Raw genomic sequence first — 19,847 nt, forward strand, 5'->3', positions numbered from 1 at the left:
CTGCTTCCCCTCCCTCCCAGTGCCTCTCACTCACTGCAGATCTGCTGTTCAGCGGCATGCAGGAGGCGCTGGTTGGGGTGGGGGAGGAGCAGGGGCAGGAAGAGGAGGGACTGGAATGGGGCAGGGCCTGAAGAGGCAGGGCAGAGTTGGGGACTTGGGGAAAGGGGTGGAGTGGGGAGGGGCCTGAGACAAAACAGGGGCGGGAAGAGGCGGGGTGGGGGCTTGGAGGAAGGGGTGGATGAGGGCGAGGCCTGGGGCGGAGTGGGAGTCGAGTACCCCCTAGTATCCGAGTAAGTCAACACCTATGCCTAATCCTGTAAAGACTTTGCAGGACTGGGACCTAAGCCCAAGGGTTTTTTGCCTTCCTCTGCAGTGTGAGGCCTGGGTCACTTGCAGGCTTAAACTAGAGTAAATGGTGGATTCTCTGTAAATTGAAACCATGATTTGAGGACTTCAGTAACTCAGCCAGAGGTTAGTGGTCTAATAAAGGAGAGGGTGGGCAAGGTTCTGTGGCCTGCAATCTGCAGGAGTTCAGACTAGATGATTATGATGGTCCCTTCTGGCCTTAAGGTCTATGGGTATGTCTACACAGCAAAGAAAAACCCGCAGCTGGCCCATGCCAACTGACGCAGGCTCGCAGGGCTCGGACTTTGGAATTGTTTGTACTATTTATCAGGAACACCCAATTTCTGAGAAATCACCAAATTACTGAAGAGCATTCTTTCAATCATGAGGCTGTTAATAGTTGCAATTACTGTACTTTTATTAACTGCAGCACAGTAATTCAATATAAAATCAGTTAAAATAGTAAATAATGTGTACCACCAGAAAAATATATGCCACCATCACTAGCAGGCTCTTTCTGATGCCAAAAGAAAGTGATACGGTGAAGTGTGTTAGAAATGGGAGGTTTTTATTATTATTATTCTCAGTAGTCTTCTCACAGAGATTTTAAGGTGGCTGGATCCATTTCATTATATATTATATCTATTGATAAGTCACATTCCTGGGTCCAGTGTACTGTAATCAAATTTTAAAAATTTATGCTCCTATGTTCACAAATAGTAAATTATTATTATGAGGTAGTTGGCTGAATAATTACAGAATCCAGTATAATTAGGCCAACAGGTAATCAGTGTAGATAAATGCCATTCCTGTATCTTGCATGGAGGATTTCTGTTAGATGAATTTCCTATTAAAATATTTATTCTGTATTTCCTACATCCAATGGGCTTGTTCAGACAATCAAACCATTGTTGGTGATTTAATTAGAAAACCAACAGAAAAGACTATGGAATGCTTAAGGACTGCATGTTTATGGATTTTATGGTACAAATAAAGTTTTAAAGGTGGGTTTTTCTGGTAATTAAACAAAATTTTTTTGTCCCTGGACCTTTGTTGTATTCAGTGTACTGTACATGGGGAACCACTTTATTATGTTAAAGATTTGCTGCACTTAGACTTCCACATTGATTTTTCTCAAGCTGCTTCTTCATAAATATAAACAAGGGCTTGGTTTAAACTGATGTGTAATGGCACTGATGCAAGCAGAATTAGCACAGTAAACTCCACCTCATAATAGATTGGACCTGATCACAACAGGCAATCAATAACATACCCAAAATATTTTCCATATTACATTTAATCCATGCTTCTCTTATTATATTGGGCACAGACACACCTCTTCTAATAGTCATGTTCTTTATCTTCTCTATTAGAAAAGGGAAGTGGTCAACTGGTGTGTATAGCTGACAGGTGCAGACAAGATGAGATGGCAAACTGCAAAGATTTTCCACAATATAATTTCCCTAACCTCTGCTAACAGTGTATTTATAGTATTTGCTCTCCAGTTCCTCTGTGTATAATAGGCATTTGAGATAACATACAAAAGATCTGAGCACAGATGTGCCTTTTATATAACCAGCAGGCATGTCACCACAGTACTAATGCAAAGAGACCATCTTAATTTTCTTGTAAATAGGTTTTCTAACATATTATCAACCTTATTATTCTGTTTGCCAATGAAAAGGAAAAAAATAAACAAAACATTAAAATCAAACAAAGAAAACTTGTATTCTGTCAATAAGAATAAATAAGAGAAGAGAAATCACCTCAAATATAGACAAATATCCAACTCAAATTTAATTTTTCTAGTTTGGTTACTAATTCAACATTCATCCCTCTCCTTCCTGGCCACTTCCTGGCCTCTCTTTCCTTTTTTCTATTGATATGGCTGTTTCTCTCCATGCTTTACTCCCCTCCAATTTTAACTCCTTTGCCCCTCTCCCTCATTGCAAGGTCATCTCCATCAACTCCTAGCCCTGGCTCACCTCCGAACATCCACTTCTGCTTTCACTCTGCAGTACATAACTGGCAGAAATTCCATGACAAAATGACTTTCTCCACTACAAATTCATTTTTTCCTCCTTTGGTTCTGCCTTCCTATCTGAGCAACTCTATTTCTTCAATTTAACTGAATTCCACGCTACAATCCCTGCTGCCTTTTCACCATCTTTGACTCATTCGTCAAACACTCCCACATTCCTACCACCACTTTTCTGCATGCACAGAATCTTCCTTATTTCTTCCAATAGAAGGTCATGTAGCATTTTGTCAAATTTCCTCTTGCCTCAGCCTTTGCTTTCCCTTCTATAACACTTTCCCTCCTCCTTTCACTGTCAGAGAGACAGAATTTTCGCATCTGCTCTCCTCCTCTAACTTCTCCACTTGCCCCCATGATCCTACCACATCTGCTCACCTGCTCACCAATTCCCTTACTTTTCTCCTTAACCTCTCACTCTCCTCTGGCTCTTCCCCTCATTATATAAACAAGCTTTATTCTCGTCCATCTTAAAACTCACCACTTGTTTCTCCACGTACTGCCCCATCTCCTTTCTCCCATACATCTAAAGCTCAATGGATAAGCGGTCTACAATTGATGTCTGGAGACCCTCCCTAATCCAGCTTCTCCCCATTGCATTTAGATGAAATCACTCTCACCAAAAAATCTCTAAAAACCTCTTCCTAGCAAATTCTCAGAACTGGTTTTCCATCATCATCCTTCTTGACCTGTTAGCTGCCTTTGAGACTCACCCGTGCTCCTCTTTTTGAAATCTTTTCTTCCCTTGGCTTCCATGACTCTGTCTTCTCCTAGTTGTCCTCTTACCTCAAGTTGCTCATTCAGAATTTTCTGTGGCGGATGCTTTTCATCCCCCCTCCCCCCCACAGCTTTCTGTGGAGGTTCCACAGGGCTTTCTCCTTGGTCCTAATATCTTCTTCCTCTATACTTTATTTCTGGGTAATCTCATCCACAAACACAAATTCAACCATATCTTTATGCTGATGACTCAGATCTGCGTCTCTATTCCTGACCTGTCTCTTTCTGTCCAAATTAAAATCTCAGACTCTCTGACACCTCCTCATGAATATACAGCCATCTGCTCAAGCTCAACAAGTTCTAATCAATTGCTATTCTAAATCTAAACTTTCCCTCTAAACTCTCCATCAATTCTTGATCACTGCAGACACAATCACCACCGTGCCTGTCACTTAAGCCCATAACCTGCATGTTATCTTAGACTCAGATCCCTCTCTATGTCTTCACACCCAGGTTATGTCTAAATCTTGCAGATTCTTTCTGTATAGCATCTTTATGATATGGCCTTTTGTACACTTATAAAATTTGCAGATGATACCAAGCTGGGAGAGGGTGGAAGTGCTTTGGAGGATAGGATTATATTTCAAAATGATCTGGACAAACTGGAGAAGTAGTCTGAAGTAAATAGGATGAAATTCAATAAGGACAAAGTACTCCAATTAGGCAGGAACAATCAGTTGCACACATACAAAATGGGAAATGACTGCCTAGGAAGGAGTACTGCGGAAAGGGATCTGGGGGTCATAGGGGACACAAGCTAAATATAAGTCAACAGGGATGTATTAGCAGGAGTATTGTAAGCAAGACACAAGAAGTAATTCTTCTGCTCTACTCTGCACTCTTTAGGCCTCAGTTGGAGTCTTGTGTCCAGTTCTGGGTGCCACATTTCAGGAAAGATGTAGACAAATTGGAGAAAGTCCAGAGAAGAGCAACAAAAATGATTAAAAGTCTAGAAAATGTGACCTAAGAGGGAAGATTGAAAAAATTGTTTTTTAATTTTTTCTGGAAAAGAGAAGACAGAGAGGACATGGTAACAATTTTCAAATACATAAAAGGTTGTTACAAGGAGGAGGGAGAAAAATTGTTCTTCTTAACCTCTGAGGATCGGACAAGAAGCAATGGGCTTAAATTGCAGAAAGGGAGGTTTAGGTTGGACATCAGGAAAAACTTCCTAACTGTCAGGGGGGGTTAAGCATTGGAATAAATTGCCTAGGGAGGCTGTGGAATCTCTATCACTGGAGATATTTAAGAGCAGGTTAGACAAATACCTGTCAGGGATGGTCTAGATAATACTTAATCCTGCCATGAGTGCAGGGGACTGGACTAGATAACCTCTTAAGGTCCCTTCCAGTCCTATGTTCCTATGATTCTATACATACACATAGCTAAAAATCTCATCTAGATGCTCATCAGCCCAATTACTGCAACCTCCTTTTTTCTTCTCTTGACAAATGTAATCTTGCCTCACTAATATCCACTCAGAATGCTGCTACTCTCCTAGGCCATCACATTGACCATGTCACTCTACTCTTTGTCTCCCTCAGCTGTCTTCCCTTTCTCTATCACATCAAACATAAGCTGCTTGTCTTCACTTTTAAGGCCCTTCATGGACTATCCCCATCTTAACTATCATCTCTCATTCATTATCCAAACATCAACTCCTGCCCCCAATCATTCCATGATGCCAACTTCCACCATCCACTTTTTAAAATTTTTAAACAAGCACCTTTGTGTTTTCTTCCATGCAGCCTCTTACACTTGGTCCATAATTAGGGCTCCTAGGTGTTATGGTAATACAAATAATTAATGAAATGATATAATTATTAATTGATAAAATCTGCTTCTCCGGTATGGTTTTCTGAATAAAACTGTCCTAGACATAAACTTAAAATAATTACAGCACTGCAAGAGCTAAATGAAATCTGTACGGCTCTGTTCATGATGGAGTTGCCAAACTGAACTCATAGGGTTCAGCTAGAATTATAATGGAAATTACAATAAATTTGAAACACAAGATGGCTGCTAGAGCATTGACCTTTATTTCCTAAACCCAGTCATCTGACCTTGGTCAGGGTTTTGTTACCATTCCTGTGACACTGTGTCCAGTGCTTAGCATTGCAGGGAGATAATTAGATACACAAATGTAGAGAAACTGGAATCATCTGCAGTAGAAAGACACATCAAGCATCAATCTAAATCCACTGCTACCTAAATTTTTATATAGCGATGTTAATTGTAAAAAGGAATATTTAATGCTTGTATCCAATCTGTAAGTGTTTTACATGTCATATTTCAATATGTCACATGCACTGGTAAAGCAATTTAACTTGCTCACTGCATTAAACAACACATATTAGCTGTTGATTTGCTAACAGAAATGTTTACCTATTTGCGGTTCTTTTTTTATTGGGAGAAGTGGGGAAAAAAACAGGGTGAGGTATTCCTCCAGGGCTAAAAAGGAGAACAGCTGATCCTGATGGTAATAAACCATCTACAATACTAATACACATAGACTACCTCCTTTAATTTCCTATAATATTACACAAATGCAAGTGACACTGAGCTGATTGCCAACCAGTGAAAATCCGTATCATTATTGTAAAAAGAGATCATTGTATTAAAAAAAGTATTTGACAACAAAATGATGGTTTCTAACTTATACATGTTTTCTCTCCCTATAAAGCAATTATTTCCTCAGCTGTTTGTTAACTAAATGCACAGCATGCCTTTCTAAAGCACACTAGCTTTCTAATTAATCATTCTTCTAATGATTTTCTTTGGTGATAAATGTCATTTAAATTTTGTAAGAGCAATTTCTTCTAGAAGCCCTTCATGGAAGCGAATCCAGATACATAGAAGAGAATAAATGATGAGTACATGCTATAATGATGTTTAAAGTTAGAATTTGGAGGTGAAGTTGAATGTGATATTTGAAGCTTGAGGCACAAGCAATAGAAGAGGGATACCCAGTTCTATGTGCCATTAGCAATACGACATGTGTATGCCACATCACTGGTTAATAATAAATCCAAAAGTGCAACAACATTTATTTAATGTGCTGTGCTGAAAAGATGATTGAAAAGCAAGTCTAAAGCATAATTAGGAACAGAATAAAAAAGACTGACGAAAGCTGAATATGTCCCTGATTAGTACTGTAGGTTGGTTTAAAGGACAAAGGAATGGGAAAGGACAGAATATTTTCCTGTGAGTCATTTCTTAATCTCTGTTAAGCATGACATTGAATGTCACTCTCGCGTTATTCTGCTGGAATGTTTTATTTCTCCTTTTGTTTATTACAAACATTTTATGAGAAAAGAGATAGAAATATTAAATATTTTATCTCAGTGTATCAGAATCTCTTAGTGGGACTATGGGGGTAAGTCTGTGACAGCACATTTGATGAGGTAATCGTTCATTGTTATTGAACTGAGTAGGAGAATTCTATTTCCCTGAATCTGCACATGTTACCCTGGGCCATCAGCATAGCTATTTTTTTGTTTGTTTGTTTCCAGTAGCACCCATATGGCCAGATTCTGCCACCCTTCTTCATGGTGTGTTGTACCTTACTCATTTCAATGGGATTCCTCAAGGAATAAAATACTACTTAACATGAATAAAAGTGGCAGAGTCCGGCCCATAGCCTACTGGGTGCTGTATAAACACAAAGATAATGTGGTCCCTGCCCCAATAGCTCACATTCAACAGTTTGTATTTTCCTCAAACATTCTGCGAATCACTCCTCCATTTTGAATTACCTGTATTTTGATTACTAAAGCAGGATACTTGTGTAACTCTCTCATTTTCCTCTCCTCCATTGTGATTTGTTACCTTAGGAGGAGAGCGACTCATTTTGGAGCGGGTTTAACAAATCACAAAAGCAGTATATAATTTATACCTTATTCTGAAAAGTCAGAGGAAAAAAGCATCAGTGTGATTGTTATGTAATGAGTAGAATGTTAAGAGGACACAAGACTGGAACTCATTGAATTCTCTAACACTTAGTAAGAATACAATTTAGCACTAGTACTGCCAGTCTAAAATGTGAAAACAGTTGTGAAAAAATGTTTTGTTTGCATTTGCCTACATTATTCATCAGCATTCTGAAAATTTTTGACTAGCTCTAATTATAATATTGTTTTGCTATAAGTATGTTTAAGACAGTTACTTGGCAGTCTTGCATCTCACTGTTGACTACCGGCATCTTGTTACAGTAGTTTGAGGGAACTGAAAGGGATCACAGCACAAGGAGTAATGGTTGCACTTTTATCCACAGGCCACTCTGCACCTGCCAAACTGCACCACAAAGTAGAGACAATCATTGGCCACTTTTGAAATGGTTGGTCTTAATGGTCTAAGCAAGATTCCAGGAGGTCCAAATTATTCCATAATGAACAAAATAAAACACCAAAATAAAACAAAAAAACAACTAAGGAAAAAAAACCCAACCAAGTTGCAGTGTGGCCATTTTTGCACATATTATGGAGTGTAAAAAATGTACAGCTTCTACTGTGTGAAAATATAATTTTTGTAGAGGAGCTTTTTGTGGGATGGGGCCTAATTAAGTGGAAAATTGTATGCAATTCACAGTGACGTGAAATCTTTCTTTGGAAGCATTTCTCTATTTTCTCTGGTTTTTTTCCCTCAGTCCCAGTGTGTTTTTTCCAAGGTGTGGTTTAAGTGCAGATCCAGAGAAGCTCTAGTCTTGCAGAGATTAGGCAGCTTAGCCACTAAACTCTTCAGAAACTGGATTTTGCAATGTGGGTTTTTAAAGCACTTACGTAGCTCAGCAGTCTACACTGTCTGCTGGAAACACCTCCATGTATACACACACACAAAACCACCAAGTGAAATGATAAGTGGACATTCATGCACAAGAATATGTTTGCTAAAGATTTTCTTGGAAACATAAGTAGACAATTTTTATTGTATTCTAACTACACAGGAGAAGGAGAATGCAAAATGAGGGAAAGGCACATGAAGTAGGTGGCATACCAATTTACAAAAGCAAATTGTCACACAAGCTGCTAGGCAGTCATGGATTACTGCATGAAACAAACACATTTTATAGCATCCAATTCCAAAACCAACCATATTTGAAATTATGCAACAGTTTAGCTTTCTACTATATGATTACAAAACAATACCACATAATCAGGGGTAGGGCAAATTGAAATAATTTTTATGTTGTTTTCCTCCTGTCTACCTTTCTCCATTTCTGTCTTTGTGTGTCAAATAAAATATTTTTATAACCATATCTAGAAGTTTCACTTGTCTTCAATCACTGTCATCTAATGTAACTAGAATGTGTGTAAAAATAGATTTGCCAAATTTTACTCTGATTTTCTCAAAGAAAATCCCAACAAATCATGAAATGACATAAATCCAGAAATGTATAGCAAATGGCGTACAATGAGGGCATGTCTACACTACAAATGCTTTGTTGGTATAGCTATAGCACTAACTATACCAGCAGTGCCCATAATGCAGATGCAGCTTATGACAATGGAAGGAGTTTTTTCTATCAGCATCATAATACCACCTCCCTGACCCATATTAACTATGTTGACAACAGGACTGTTATGGGTGTTTTGCCAGTATAGCTATATCGGCAAAGAGTCTACCTTTTTCATACACACTCTGACCAATATCACTATCCTGACAAAACTTTGTAGTGTAGAGCTGGCTTGAGCGTATGAGACACCAAAAAGAAAGGAGTACTTTCCATACCAACTTTAAAAAGGGTAAAGGAAAAATAAAAAAGCTCCTCTGCATTTTCCCAAGAGAACACACATAATAGCAACCACACTCTCAAGCCCCAGTAACCTTCCCCCTTACTTATATTTTGCACTTTTATGTGTGCATTTCAAGATCATCAACACAATGGGCTTCTGTACAATGAAGATTTTCATCCTCCATGAATTGTGCCACTTCAAAACATTTACAAAACTTTCCAACTTATTTATGGTGTGCTACTTCTAAAGGTAGGATGCATTTTCTAACTAAACTAATTAGACTACAGACCCACGATATTTGTGATCCATATCATCTTAATCTAAAATGTACTAGGCCTAATGATTTCATTTATATTATATAATATAATACAAACATACATATAACACTTACTAGCTAATTTTTCCTTTAGCCAGAAACCATACACATTATGAATTCCTGAGAGCTCACTGTAGCTTCAGAGATGGCAGGAAAGATAACACTGTAATGCTTTACAAATCTTTGTGCTCACAAAGCTATTTGACAGGATAGCCAGATTATTGTTTAGGTAAAAGGATATAACAAGTGGCTAAATGGAAAACACTTCTAAATTCCTTCAGCGGTATTACTATTCTGTCAGCATAAAAGTTAATGGAATGCGTTAGTAGAAATTTATTCGGTGGAGAAATATCACTGTATGTGCATCCTCAGGTGCTAAAACATTAAAGACACAAGGGTTTAAAAAAAGAACTTATCACACTTAACTTAAATACTAATTAAGGCACTTGAATCACTACTTCTAGTTAAAGCAGAAGTGCTATTTAGTAATAGCAGAAGTGCTATTTAGTAATAGTGGTCAGAGTAATGTAAAAGTGTAAAGGCATACAGGAGTATGGTTTTGTATTGGGGGGGGGGAGAAGGGAAGAGGGAGTAAGACTGGAGCCACTTCAACATAGACTTAATTTGTGTAACAGCCAGCCAGCTCTGTCTGCAGCCTCTCTATTGGATTTTTTCTCTGCTCGTCAGTGAGGCACTAGCATTACCCTATTGTCCGTGTCAGATTCCCTCTCTGATGTGTGATTTTATTGTACTGTGTCCAAGTCTGTACAGATCTCTGAAGGACAGGGAAACTATAATTAATACATTTTTTAAAAAATGATAAAAATTACCAAATATAGCACTTCTATGCATTATCATTATGACTTCTGCACATTTTAGGAGAAAAAGAGGAAATATTTTCAATTTTATTTCAAAATTAGTGAGCATTTGAGAGTGCAAACTCAACATTTGAGGATGCCTCCTTGCTATCCCCCTCCTTTGGGCACATAATACTTTGGTGCTTTTCACTTGGAACACTTGTGCCTATAATGGCAAATTAAGTCAGAAACATTTCCCCCTAATCAGAGCGAATCAGAACAAAATTTTTTATTCTTTCTGCCAGATGAGAGGAGACGAGCCCAAGCCTTATTTACACTGGTAGTGGTGTGTAGGCTACTTGTAGCTACATGCTGCAGTGAAAGGAAAACTGCATCCACAATGCAGCGTGTACCTACACACAGTAGTGAAAGGCTCTGGCAAGGGGGAGGCAGCAGGGAAAGATTCCAGCACTGGGGAGCTGCCAGAGCTTCTCTCTATTGCTGGAGTCTTTCACGGAGGTGGAAAGAGGCTCTGGCAATAGGGAGGGAGTGGGACACTACACTATAGACATGGGATGCACTGCTTGGTTGTAGAGAGCACCATGTAGGGTATAAACCCTAGACATTACTATAAGGTGGGAGTAAAATGTATGAAAGACTGTACTAAAAGAGTAGTTAATTATCAATGCTTTGCTGTCAAACAGATTGTTTAGGGTCCCTCAGGCCTCTGTCCTGGGTCTGGTACTATTCAATATTTTCATTAACAACTTGGATAACGCAGTGGAGAATATACTTAATAAAATTTGTAGATGACACCAAGCTGGAAGGGTTGCAAGCACTTTGGAGGACAGGATTAGAATGCAAAATGGCCTTGACAAATTGGAGGATTGGTCTGTAATCAAGAAGATGAAATTTATTTAATAAAGACAAGTGCAAAGTGCTATACTTAGGAATAACAAAATCAAATGCACAAGTACAAAATGGGTAATGACTGGGGAAAACATTTTTCTCCATGTCCTACAAGTATAGGTCAAGAAGTAATCAGCTTAACATGTAGCAAGAATGATTTAGGCTAAATATGCTGGGGGAAAACATTCTAACTTTAAGGACAGTCAAATACTGAAAGAGGCTTCCAATGGAGGTTGTGGAGTCCCAGTTATTGGAAGTTTTCAGGAAGAAGTTACACAAACACTTATCAGGAATGGTCTAGGTATAGTTGGTGCTGCCTCAGCACAGGAGGCTGGACTAGATGACCTCTCGAGGTCCCTTCTAGCCCTATATTTTTGTGATTCTATTATTTGATTGGCATCAAGTAGAGGCCCTTAGTTGGTCAGATTGTGGGTCATTATTTGTCTTGTTGTCATCTTGCTAGAATTGTACTTGTTACTACTTCATGGGAAACCAGCTTAATTTTTTATTCAGTTTCACTTTATGTATCAAGTGAAATTTACACTTGCTTCATTGCATACTAGATAAATTTATCATATGCAATTAAACCTCTATCATCAGCTTTCTGGATCTAGCATGATGCACCCAAATTACAAGATTGTTTGTGACACAGAGGTTTGATATCAAATACTTTTTGAATTACTTACAGCACCTGCAGTTTGCCTTCGTGTAAAAAAATGAAAAACCTACAGAAAAACCTTGACTGGAATAAATAAGGAATATATTCAATTCCTTAACCAGAAACAACCGATACTCTCATAATCCCCAAACATCTACAAAAATATATTCAATCTAAATAGTACAAGTATGATAAAACTATTCTGTTTTCACCTTTTGGGTCACAAAAATTGGTCTACACTCTAGACAGCTAGACTGTGAAGGATACAGACATTATGGACACATGCATAATAGAAGACGTTTCTTAGCAACAAGAACTACGTGAAAGCTTCTGGAATTTCTTATTACCTCAGCTTATTATTTCTTCTATGTAATAATGGATTGCACATTCTGTGTGGTTAACAAGCAGAATCAGACACACAGTATATAGTTCTCCTGCACAAGACAAACTGAATAATTGCAGTTGTTATAAAGAAGGAAAGAATGAGAAATAAAATGAAGAAATTCCAAGGATGAATGGGCAGGGAAAATCTAAATTCCATTCCAAACTATTTAATGTGAAAGGGAAACCTCACTTTAAAGAATAAGAAAAGAGCTGTTGGGGGCGGCGGGGAGGGAGAGCTAAAGAACACGTGAAAATGCTGCCGCACTCCAGTAGAATCTTTATTTTGTTGTTGTTGACAGGCCTGCTCTCTTTTAAGTCAATGGAATGCCCGCCATTCACTTTAATAGAAGTTGAATTAGATGCAAAATTAATGGTCTCAGGTAGACTTTGAAGTTACACTTTCTCAAATGTCTGGTTTACACTATAGACCTATGTCGGTATAACAACGGTTGCTTAGGGGTGTGAAAAATCCATACCCCTGAGTGACAGTTATACTGTGGGAGAGCTTCTCTCACTGACTTAGCAACTGCCTCTCGGAGACGTGGATTAACTAGGCCCACCAGAGACCTCTCTCCCATTGGCTTAGAGCATCTTCATTAAAGCACTACAGTGGAGCAGCTGCTGCAGTGTTTTAAGTGTAGACTTGCCCTAAGTAAATAGGTTTTACACAATGTGGAGATAGTGCCAAAATACAAACACAGCTTAGTAACCAAAAGAAGGCTGAGGGGGGATATGATTGCTCTTTACAAATATATCAGAGGGATAAATATTAGGGAGGGAGAGGAATTATTTAAGCTTAGTACCAATGTGGACACAAGAACAAATGGATATAAACTGGACACTAGGAAGTTAGACTTGAAATTAGACGAATGTTTCTAACCATTAGGGCTGGTCTACACTAAGGGGAAAAATCGATATAAGATACGCAACTTCAGCTACGTGAATAACGTAGCTGAAGTCGAAGTATCTTATATCGATAACTTACCCGTCCTCACGGCGCGGGATCGATCTCCGGGGCTCTCCATATCGACGACGCCACCGCCGTTCGCGGTGGTGGAGTTCCAGAATCGATATAAGCGCGTTCGGGGATCGATATATCGCGTCTAGATGAGACGCGATATATCGATCCCTGAAAAATCGATCGCTACCCGCCGATACGGCGGGTAGTGTAGACGTAGCCTTAGAGGAGTGAAGTTCTGGAACAGCCTTCCAAGGGGAGTAGTGGGGGCAAAAGATATATCTGGCTTTAAGACTAAGCTTGAAAAGTTTATGGAGGGGATGGTATGATGGGATAGCTTAATTTTGGCAATTCATTTGGCAATTGATATTTGATTATCAGCAGGTAAGTATGCCCAGTGGACTGTGATGGGATGTTAGATGAGATGGGATCTGAGTTACTATAGAGAATTCTTTCCTGGGTGCTGGCTGGTGAGTCTTGCCCACATGCTCAGGGTTTAACTGATCACCATATTTGGGGTCGGGAAGGAATTTTCCTCCAGGGCAGATTGGCAGAGGCCCTGGAGGTTTTTCGCCTTCCTCTGCAGCATGAGGTACGGGTCACTTGCTGGAGGATTCTCTGCACCTTGAGGTCTTCAAACCACAATTTGAGGACTTCAATAACTCAGACATAGGTTAGGGGTTTGCTACAGGAGTGGGTGGGTGAGATTCTGTGGCCTGCATTGTGCAGGGGGTCAGACTAGAAGATCATAATGGTCTCTTCTGACCATTAAAGTCTATGAGATCTACACTAGAAAACTTTGCTGGCATAGTAAAGTCGGTGAGGTGTGTAATTTTTTAACAACCCCTCTGTAGAGGCAAAATCACTAGTGTAGATGCAGTTATACTAACATTAAAATGCTTTTGTCAGTGTAGCTAGTTTCATTCAGAGAACTGGTAGTTGCTATATTAGCAACAGAACTCTTGCCCGCATAATGTGCATTTATACTAGGAGATCTCTGCTACTGCAGACCTGGCCTAATGCGCACACACAATGGCAGCAACCCTACAGGACCAAAGTGTTATATTATGAAGACTACCTTCAAAAACAGTAAAAGTGAGAAATTTCTTTAAAATGGAAGTTTTGATTCTACAATACCAGAACATGTTGCTGAAAGACCTTAACATCATGAAAACTGCTTGTTTCTTTCACTTGAGTTTTCACATGCACCATGCATGAACCCTAAAGGACTAAGGTTTGCTGCTGCTTCTCGATAGCTTCAGGCCCACTGTAAATCCAAATATAACTGTGAAGATAATTTGTCAGCAGCAAAAAAATATATAGTAAACTAGATTTCACCAACACTATAAACAGTCAAATAAATGATTGATCTTAACTCAAGAGGAGTTAGGAAAGTGTATACATCCATTAAAAGTTTACAAAAAAATAAAAACAAAAGATCATTTAGAGAGATGATTAAAAGAGCTGGGGAAAATAATATGCATATCAGACTGTTAAAATCCATAGGAATGACCAGCAGATTGGGTATCTACTTGTTAAAAAAAATAAAAAATCATGCACAGGGTAATATGGTATTCAGCAAGAAGAAGAGAGGTCCAATCATGAATTCATTGAGACTTTTCACATTACATTTATTGACACTCATGTTCTTGCTGATTAATTAATACGATTTATCAATAAATGTTTGATGGTTAAAAACCAGTGTCTTTCTGATGTTTTTTTTAAGGAGTGTAATGTAATTTGTTATTTTTGTATTGAAGTCTTGGATTTGCCATGAACCTTTTAGACCATGACACTTCGCTAGTTCGCTAGTTCGCTAGTCCCGCGGCTCCAGTCGACCTCCCGCAGGCATGCCTGCGGATGCTCCACAGGAGCTACGGGACCAGCAAACCCTCCGCAGCTGCGGGAGGTCCACTGGAGCCGCGGGACCAGCGGACCCTCCGCAGTCATGCTGGTCCCGCGGCTCCGGTGCACCTCCCACAGGCATGACTGCTTGGGGCGGCCGAATTCCTAGAGCCGCCCCTGCCTGGAACTGCTCTTGGTAGAAATTGCTGGACTTAGTTGTCTTTGCAGGATCAGGCCCACAGGAAGCAATTCTAAAATCAAGTTTTTTAACTCTCAGTATTGCATTCATATTAATAAATTGGTAGACATACTTATGACAGTTGCCTGAAGCACACATCTGCTGAGTAAAAACAATTTACAATAATTGGAAATACCCAAATTATATTTGCTGTATGATTTAATAAAATCAGCTCAGTAAATGAGAAGGAAGTAGTATCTGGAGGAAAAAAACTGCCCCACCCACCCTTGATTCATAATCTCTTTTACTCAAATCTAGAATCCTCTACAGGACTTCATAGAACTCACTAAAATAGTGTAATATATCCTTAAAATTATTTATAGTTGCCAGATATGAACCCTTTCTTTTTATTTTGTTTTTCTCTCTTAGAAAATAAGAGTTTTAAACAATAAGTTTTAAAATAGTTTACAAAAGGTCTGAAGTATAATTAAAAGAAACAAATGGAAAAGACATATTAAGTCCACTCTCACTAGATCAATATATTTAAAGACTTCCTGTTATACTGCAATTTCCACAGATCAATTAAAGCTGAAGTGAAAAGCACTCTCAGGTTTGATAATGCTACAGTAACTGCATTTTCTCTTTCTTTAACAGATTATCAATAACTAGCTGTTCACCCACTGGAATGAACACCAATGGCTCAGATGAATACTTCCAATCTACAAATCATGCAGAGCAGACATTCCGCAAGATGGAGAACTATCTCCAGCAGAAGCAGCTGTGTGATGTTCTTCTCATTGCTGGAAATCACAAGATTCCAGCTCACAGGTGGAATTTTCCTTATTGTTTACAAGCCTTTATAGCCTGACAGTTCCAAGAGCTCAGATAATGTGAGTTCTCACCTTGTCCCTGATTAGTTATGAATGAATGGTTACAATAATTAGCACATCAGCTGAAGACAGTTAAATGATATGATCACAGCTTTAAATTCATTATTGTAAATAGAAAGAAATTCAGGTATGAACCAGTTTCTCTGTTTTGCTACAGTCAAACTTTAGAGGGATGAGTGAAGCAAACAGCACAAACACACCCTCTGAAAGAAAATTAGTATACTTACCCGAATTACCCATTTAACTTCACTGCTAACCACTGTAAGGATAGAGTCTCAGGCAGAAGATATGTTTCTCCTACACACACAAATGAATTGTATAATAATGGGCTGACATTTTGCTTCCCATTGAGATTATGAACTCATTTAAATCCCCCTAAAATGTTTCTATTTCAAGATTGGTTCTTAGTGCCGTGTCTGATTATTTTGCTGCAATGTTTACTAATGATGTGCGTGAAGCAAAAGAAGAGGAGATCAAAATGGAAGGAGTGGACCCAGATGCACTGAAAGCTTTGGTGCACTATGCCTATACAGGTAATTCGTAATCTATTCTCTAATTCTGTAAAGAAAGGTGAACACTATCTAGCTTGCAAACATTTTTCACCTCATCCATTTTATATTAGTGCTTAGATACATACCCAATACTGGAAAATATATTTGTGAAGTATGCTATTTACCAAATATGATGACAAAATAAAAATAACCTCAACAACCCTAGCTAGCTCTTGTTGTGAGGAAAAATAAGAATATGTCATAGTTACAGGGTAAGCTGCGATTTAGACCCTTTTGTGTCCTTTGAGTGCACCCCTAAGATGAAAGTTCTGGCTTCATTCATCTCTCTGAAAGGTGGAACAACGTGGTTTAACCCCTCTGGGACTGGACCTCTTGGTGGTAAGTTCAATTCAGTCCAGTTACTTCCATGTCAGCTGGGAGAAGCTGACTGCCTTGCTGCATTCTTTCCCTCCTTCCATGAGTCTGCGTCGGCATCTCAGGCAGCTTCTGACAACCGAATCAAACCCTCTTCTTACCTGTGCCAACATCTTTAAGGTTTCAGAATTCACCTAGATACTAGGTTTGGCCCTGTGAAGAATAAACCTCACTGGAGCGAGGCAGAGGGTGAGGGAGTATTCCCCTATTACTAACTACCTCCATTGTTTCCTTAAGGGTCCCCAAGTTATTTTCTCAGATGGTACCTTCTCTTTGCCATTGTTTTGTTTCCTGTTTCTCTGCTCCCTTGTCTCCAAAAAGCCTCCTTTGATTCACCTCTTTGCAGTCAAGCAGGATAATATCAAATAAGTAAACTGAAGTGCACGTGATATATATAAAAAGACAACTCCCTCTCACTCCACATCTTGCATGACCCCTCTCACTCCATATCTTGCATGACCAATAGCTTATTATTTTATTGGACCAACGTCTGTTGGTGAAAGAGAGAAGTTTCTGAAGCTGAGGAAGAGCTCTGTGTAACTTGAAAACTTGTCTCTTTCACCAACAGAAGCTGGTCCAATAAAATTTATCTCACTCACCTTGTCTCTCTAACATCCTGGGACCAACATGGCTATATCAACACTGCAAGTAGCGTATTCCGACAGATATACAAATATCAAAATATTCTGTTACTCTGTACTCGATTAGAACATCTGCTATTTTTAATTCAGACATAAAGAAGAGCAATAGTAATTTAAATTAATAAAGGTCAGATTCTGCCTGTTGCTTTGCTCATGAAGTTATATGGGAAGAGCATGCTGAGAACCTTTGTGCTTTGGATGGCCCCAAAAATGGTGAGGTTGTTCAACTTCAGCAACCCATCTCCTTCAGGGGGAGAAGCACAGGCCCATCATTGGAGCTGGACCAATATAGCAAGGGGAATAAGATATACTCCTTAATGTCATGAACTAGGCACACATTTGAAAAATTAAGAACTATGTTTACTTGAAAAAAAATTGTCTAAGATATTTTATGTTAGTAGCAGAGTATTTTGAGCTTTTCTATTCTACTCTTCCCCCCTCTTTTCAGTACAATTGCACCCCAATGTTTACATTAATTACTAATTTGATTGTGAGACCTTAGTCAATAGCCAAAAGAACAAACCAGAGAAGCGTGAATTGTCTTTTCCTTGCTGCTCTGTAATCTGTGGAGAAAAAATGTTGTAGAACAGATTTCTGTTACTCTAGTGTGCAATCCAATTAAAAATATCCACAGCACTCAAAGTTATGCAAGCATTGAAAGGCTGCAGATACTAGTTCTTTGGGAGGCTATTCAACTCAGAAGAAAGGTCACTCTGCCATAAATGCCAAAGGAGTTCCTTCTCCCATGCCTGAATCTTGAGAAGGGGGGAAAACAGTCTTCCAGAATGTAGCAGCACACAAATTAGCAGAACAACATCCTTGTACAGTCTATGGTACAGAGATAAACTATCTCCCACTGATCCACCATTCATTCCATTCTCCCTTTCTCATACATGCATTCTCTCATTGGTTTGCTTTGAATGAGACAACTTTCTACAAGCATGAGCCTCCAGAATGGGACATGAAGAACTGTGGCTCATACCTGCTGAGTGGGTCCAACCTTTCCATGAATCATTTCAAGGAGAGTAAAAAATTATTTCAACGCAAATATAAGTAAAATTAAATTTTTAAAATGTTACTGTGTAAGAAGGAACATTTAAAATGTTTTCCAAGTGCCTATTTTATTTACTGTGTTTTGATATTTACATTAAAGTGCTAAAATATAGAAGACTGTTTTCACTTTGATTGTCTTAGAACCTGTAGAAATATCTGGTGTTATGTAAAGAGATGACTGTCAAAAGAGAAAAGTGCAATTTACAACTACAGATTTTACACCAATATTCTAATAAACCTCACAATAATGATATAATTGAACAAAATTCGTAAGCGTAATTCAAGGAAATGGATAAATGCAATTATTTTATAAAATAAGTTTAACACATTTTACTTGATAAAATTAAAAGAAAAATGTGATTAATATAAATTAAATGTAAAAGTCTTTTAAAAGTCAGATATAGGAAAAGCTTGAATTCATAATTAACATCAGAATTTAAATTAATCTACAGGCACAGTATTTTATTTGAAAATAAATGCATAGTATATAAGCATGAAATAAAACTTTCTATGTTGTTAATATTAGTTGACCCCTTCAATACTATGTTGCATTAAACAGAGTCTACCAACCCCCTACCAAGTACAAAATTACCAGTTTTCTGGGGTTTTGGGTTAGTGAGTAACTCAAACAAGATGCCGTGAATCTCAGCCTAAGATTTCTCCCCATTCTAGCTGTTTCTAGATTTTCCCTGCAGGTCCTCCTCCATCCCAATCCCTTGACTCCTCTTTACAGAGATACACTTTATATCCTGGTTAGCAGTACTGACCCAAGCTCAGAATGATTAACAAACATATTTCTGTATCTTGACTCAGATTTAGCATGGAGTGGTATATCGGAAGTAGGCTGGTGACAATTAGATAAGAGCCAGTTGCTGACAAATGCACACAGAAGGGGTGGAGGAAGACAGCAGGCTCAGTTGCAGTCTAGACTAAAACAGTGGCTACGGAGTGGTGGTGATTCAACCATAAGTCTTCCCCAGATTTTCCACAGATTTTCCCAATGAGGAAAGACTCCTGGGGGAAAAAAATGCAAATAGACCCATAGGGTACATCTACGCTACAAGCTATGGCTGTGAGTCCCAGCTTGTGTACACATACTTGTGCTAGCTCTCATCTGAGCTAACACACCAAAAATAGTAGCGTAGCCATGGTAGCACAGGCAGTGGCTGTAGCTGTATAGGCTAGCTGGCCCAAATACAAAACCTTCTGAACCCTGTGGGTATATACGTTGGATGGCAAACCCATGCTGCTGCCTATGTACCATGGCAATGCTATTTTTACTATGCTAGCTCAGATAAGTGCTAGCACGAGTATGCGTACGGGAGCTGGGAATCACACTCATTGCTCAAGTGTAGTTGTAGCCATAGGTACAAGGGAAATGAATGGCAAACCAATTAATGCAT

At 38.8% G+C, this 19,847-nt stretch overlaps 1 protein-coding gene across 1 annotated transcript in view; it reads left to right on the top strand.

The window, feature by feature from the left end:
* KLHL4 (kelch like family member 4) overlaps positions 1–19,847 on the top strand; it is an 83,979-nt gene that overhangs the window by 36,883 nt on the left and 27,249 nt on the right. The window contains exons 2-3 of the mRNA XM_045029322.1: positions 15,589–15,762; positions 16,221–16,357. Coding sequence (XP_044885257.1) covers positions 15,589–15,762; positions 16,221–16,357 — 311 coding nt within the window. The remainder of the gene's footprint in view (positions 1–15,588; positions 15,763–16,220; positions 16,358–19,847) is intronic.

This window comes from Mauremys mutica, chromosome 9 (assembly GCF_020497125.1).
Source record: "Mauremys mutica isolate MM-2020 ecotype Southern chromosome 9, ASM2049712v1, whole genome shotgun sequence".
NCBI classification, from domain to species: domain Eukaryota; kingdom Metazoa; phylum Chordata; order Testudines; family Geoemydidae; genus Mauremys; species Mauremys mutica.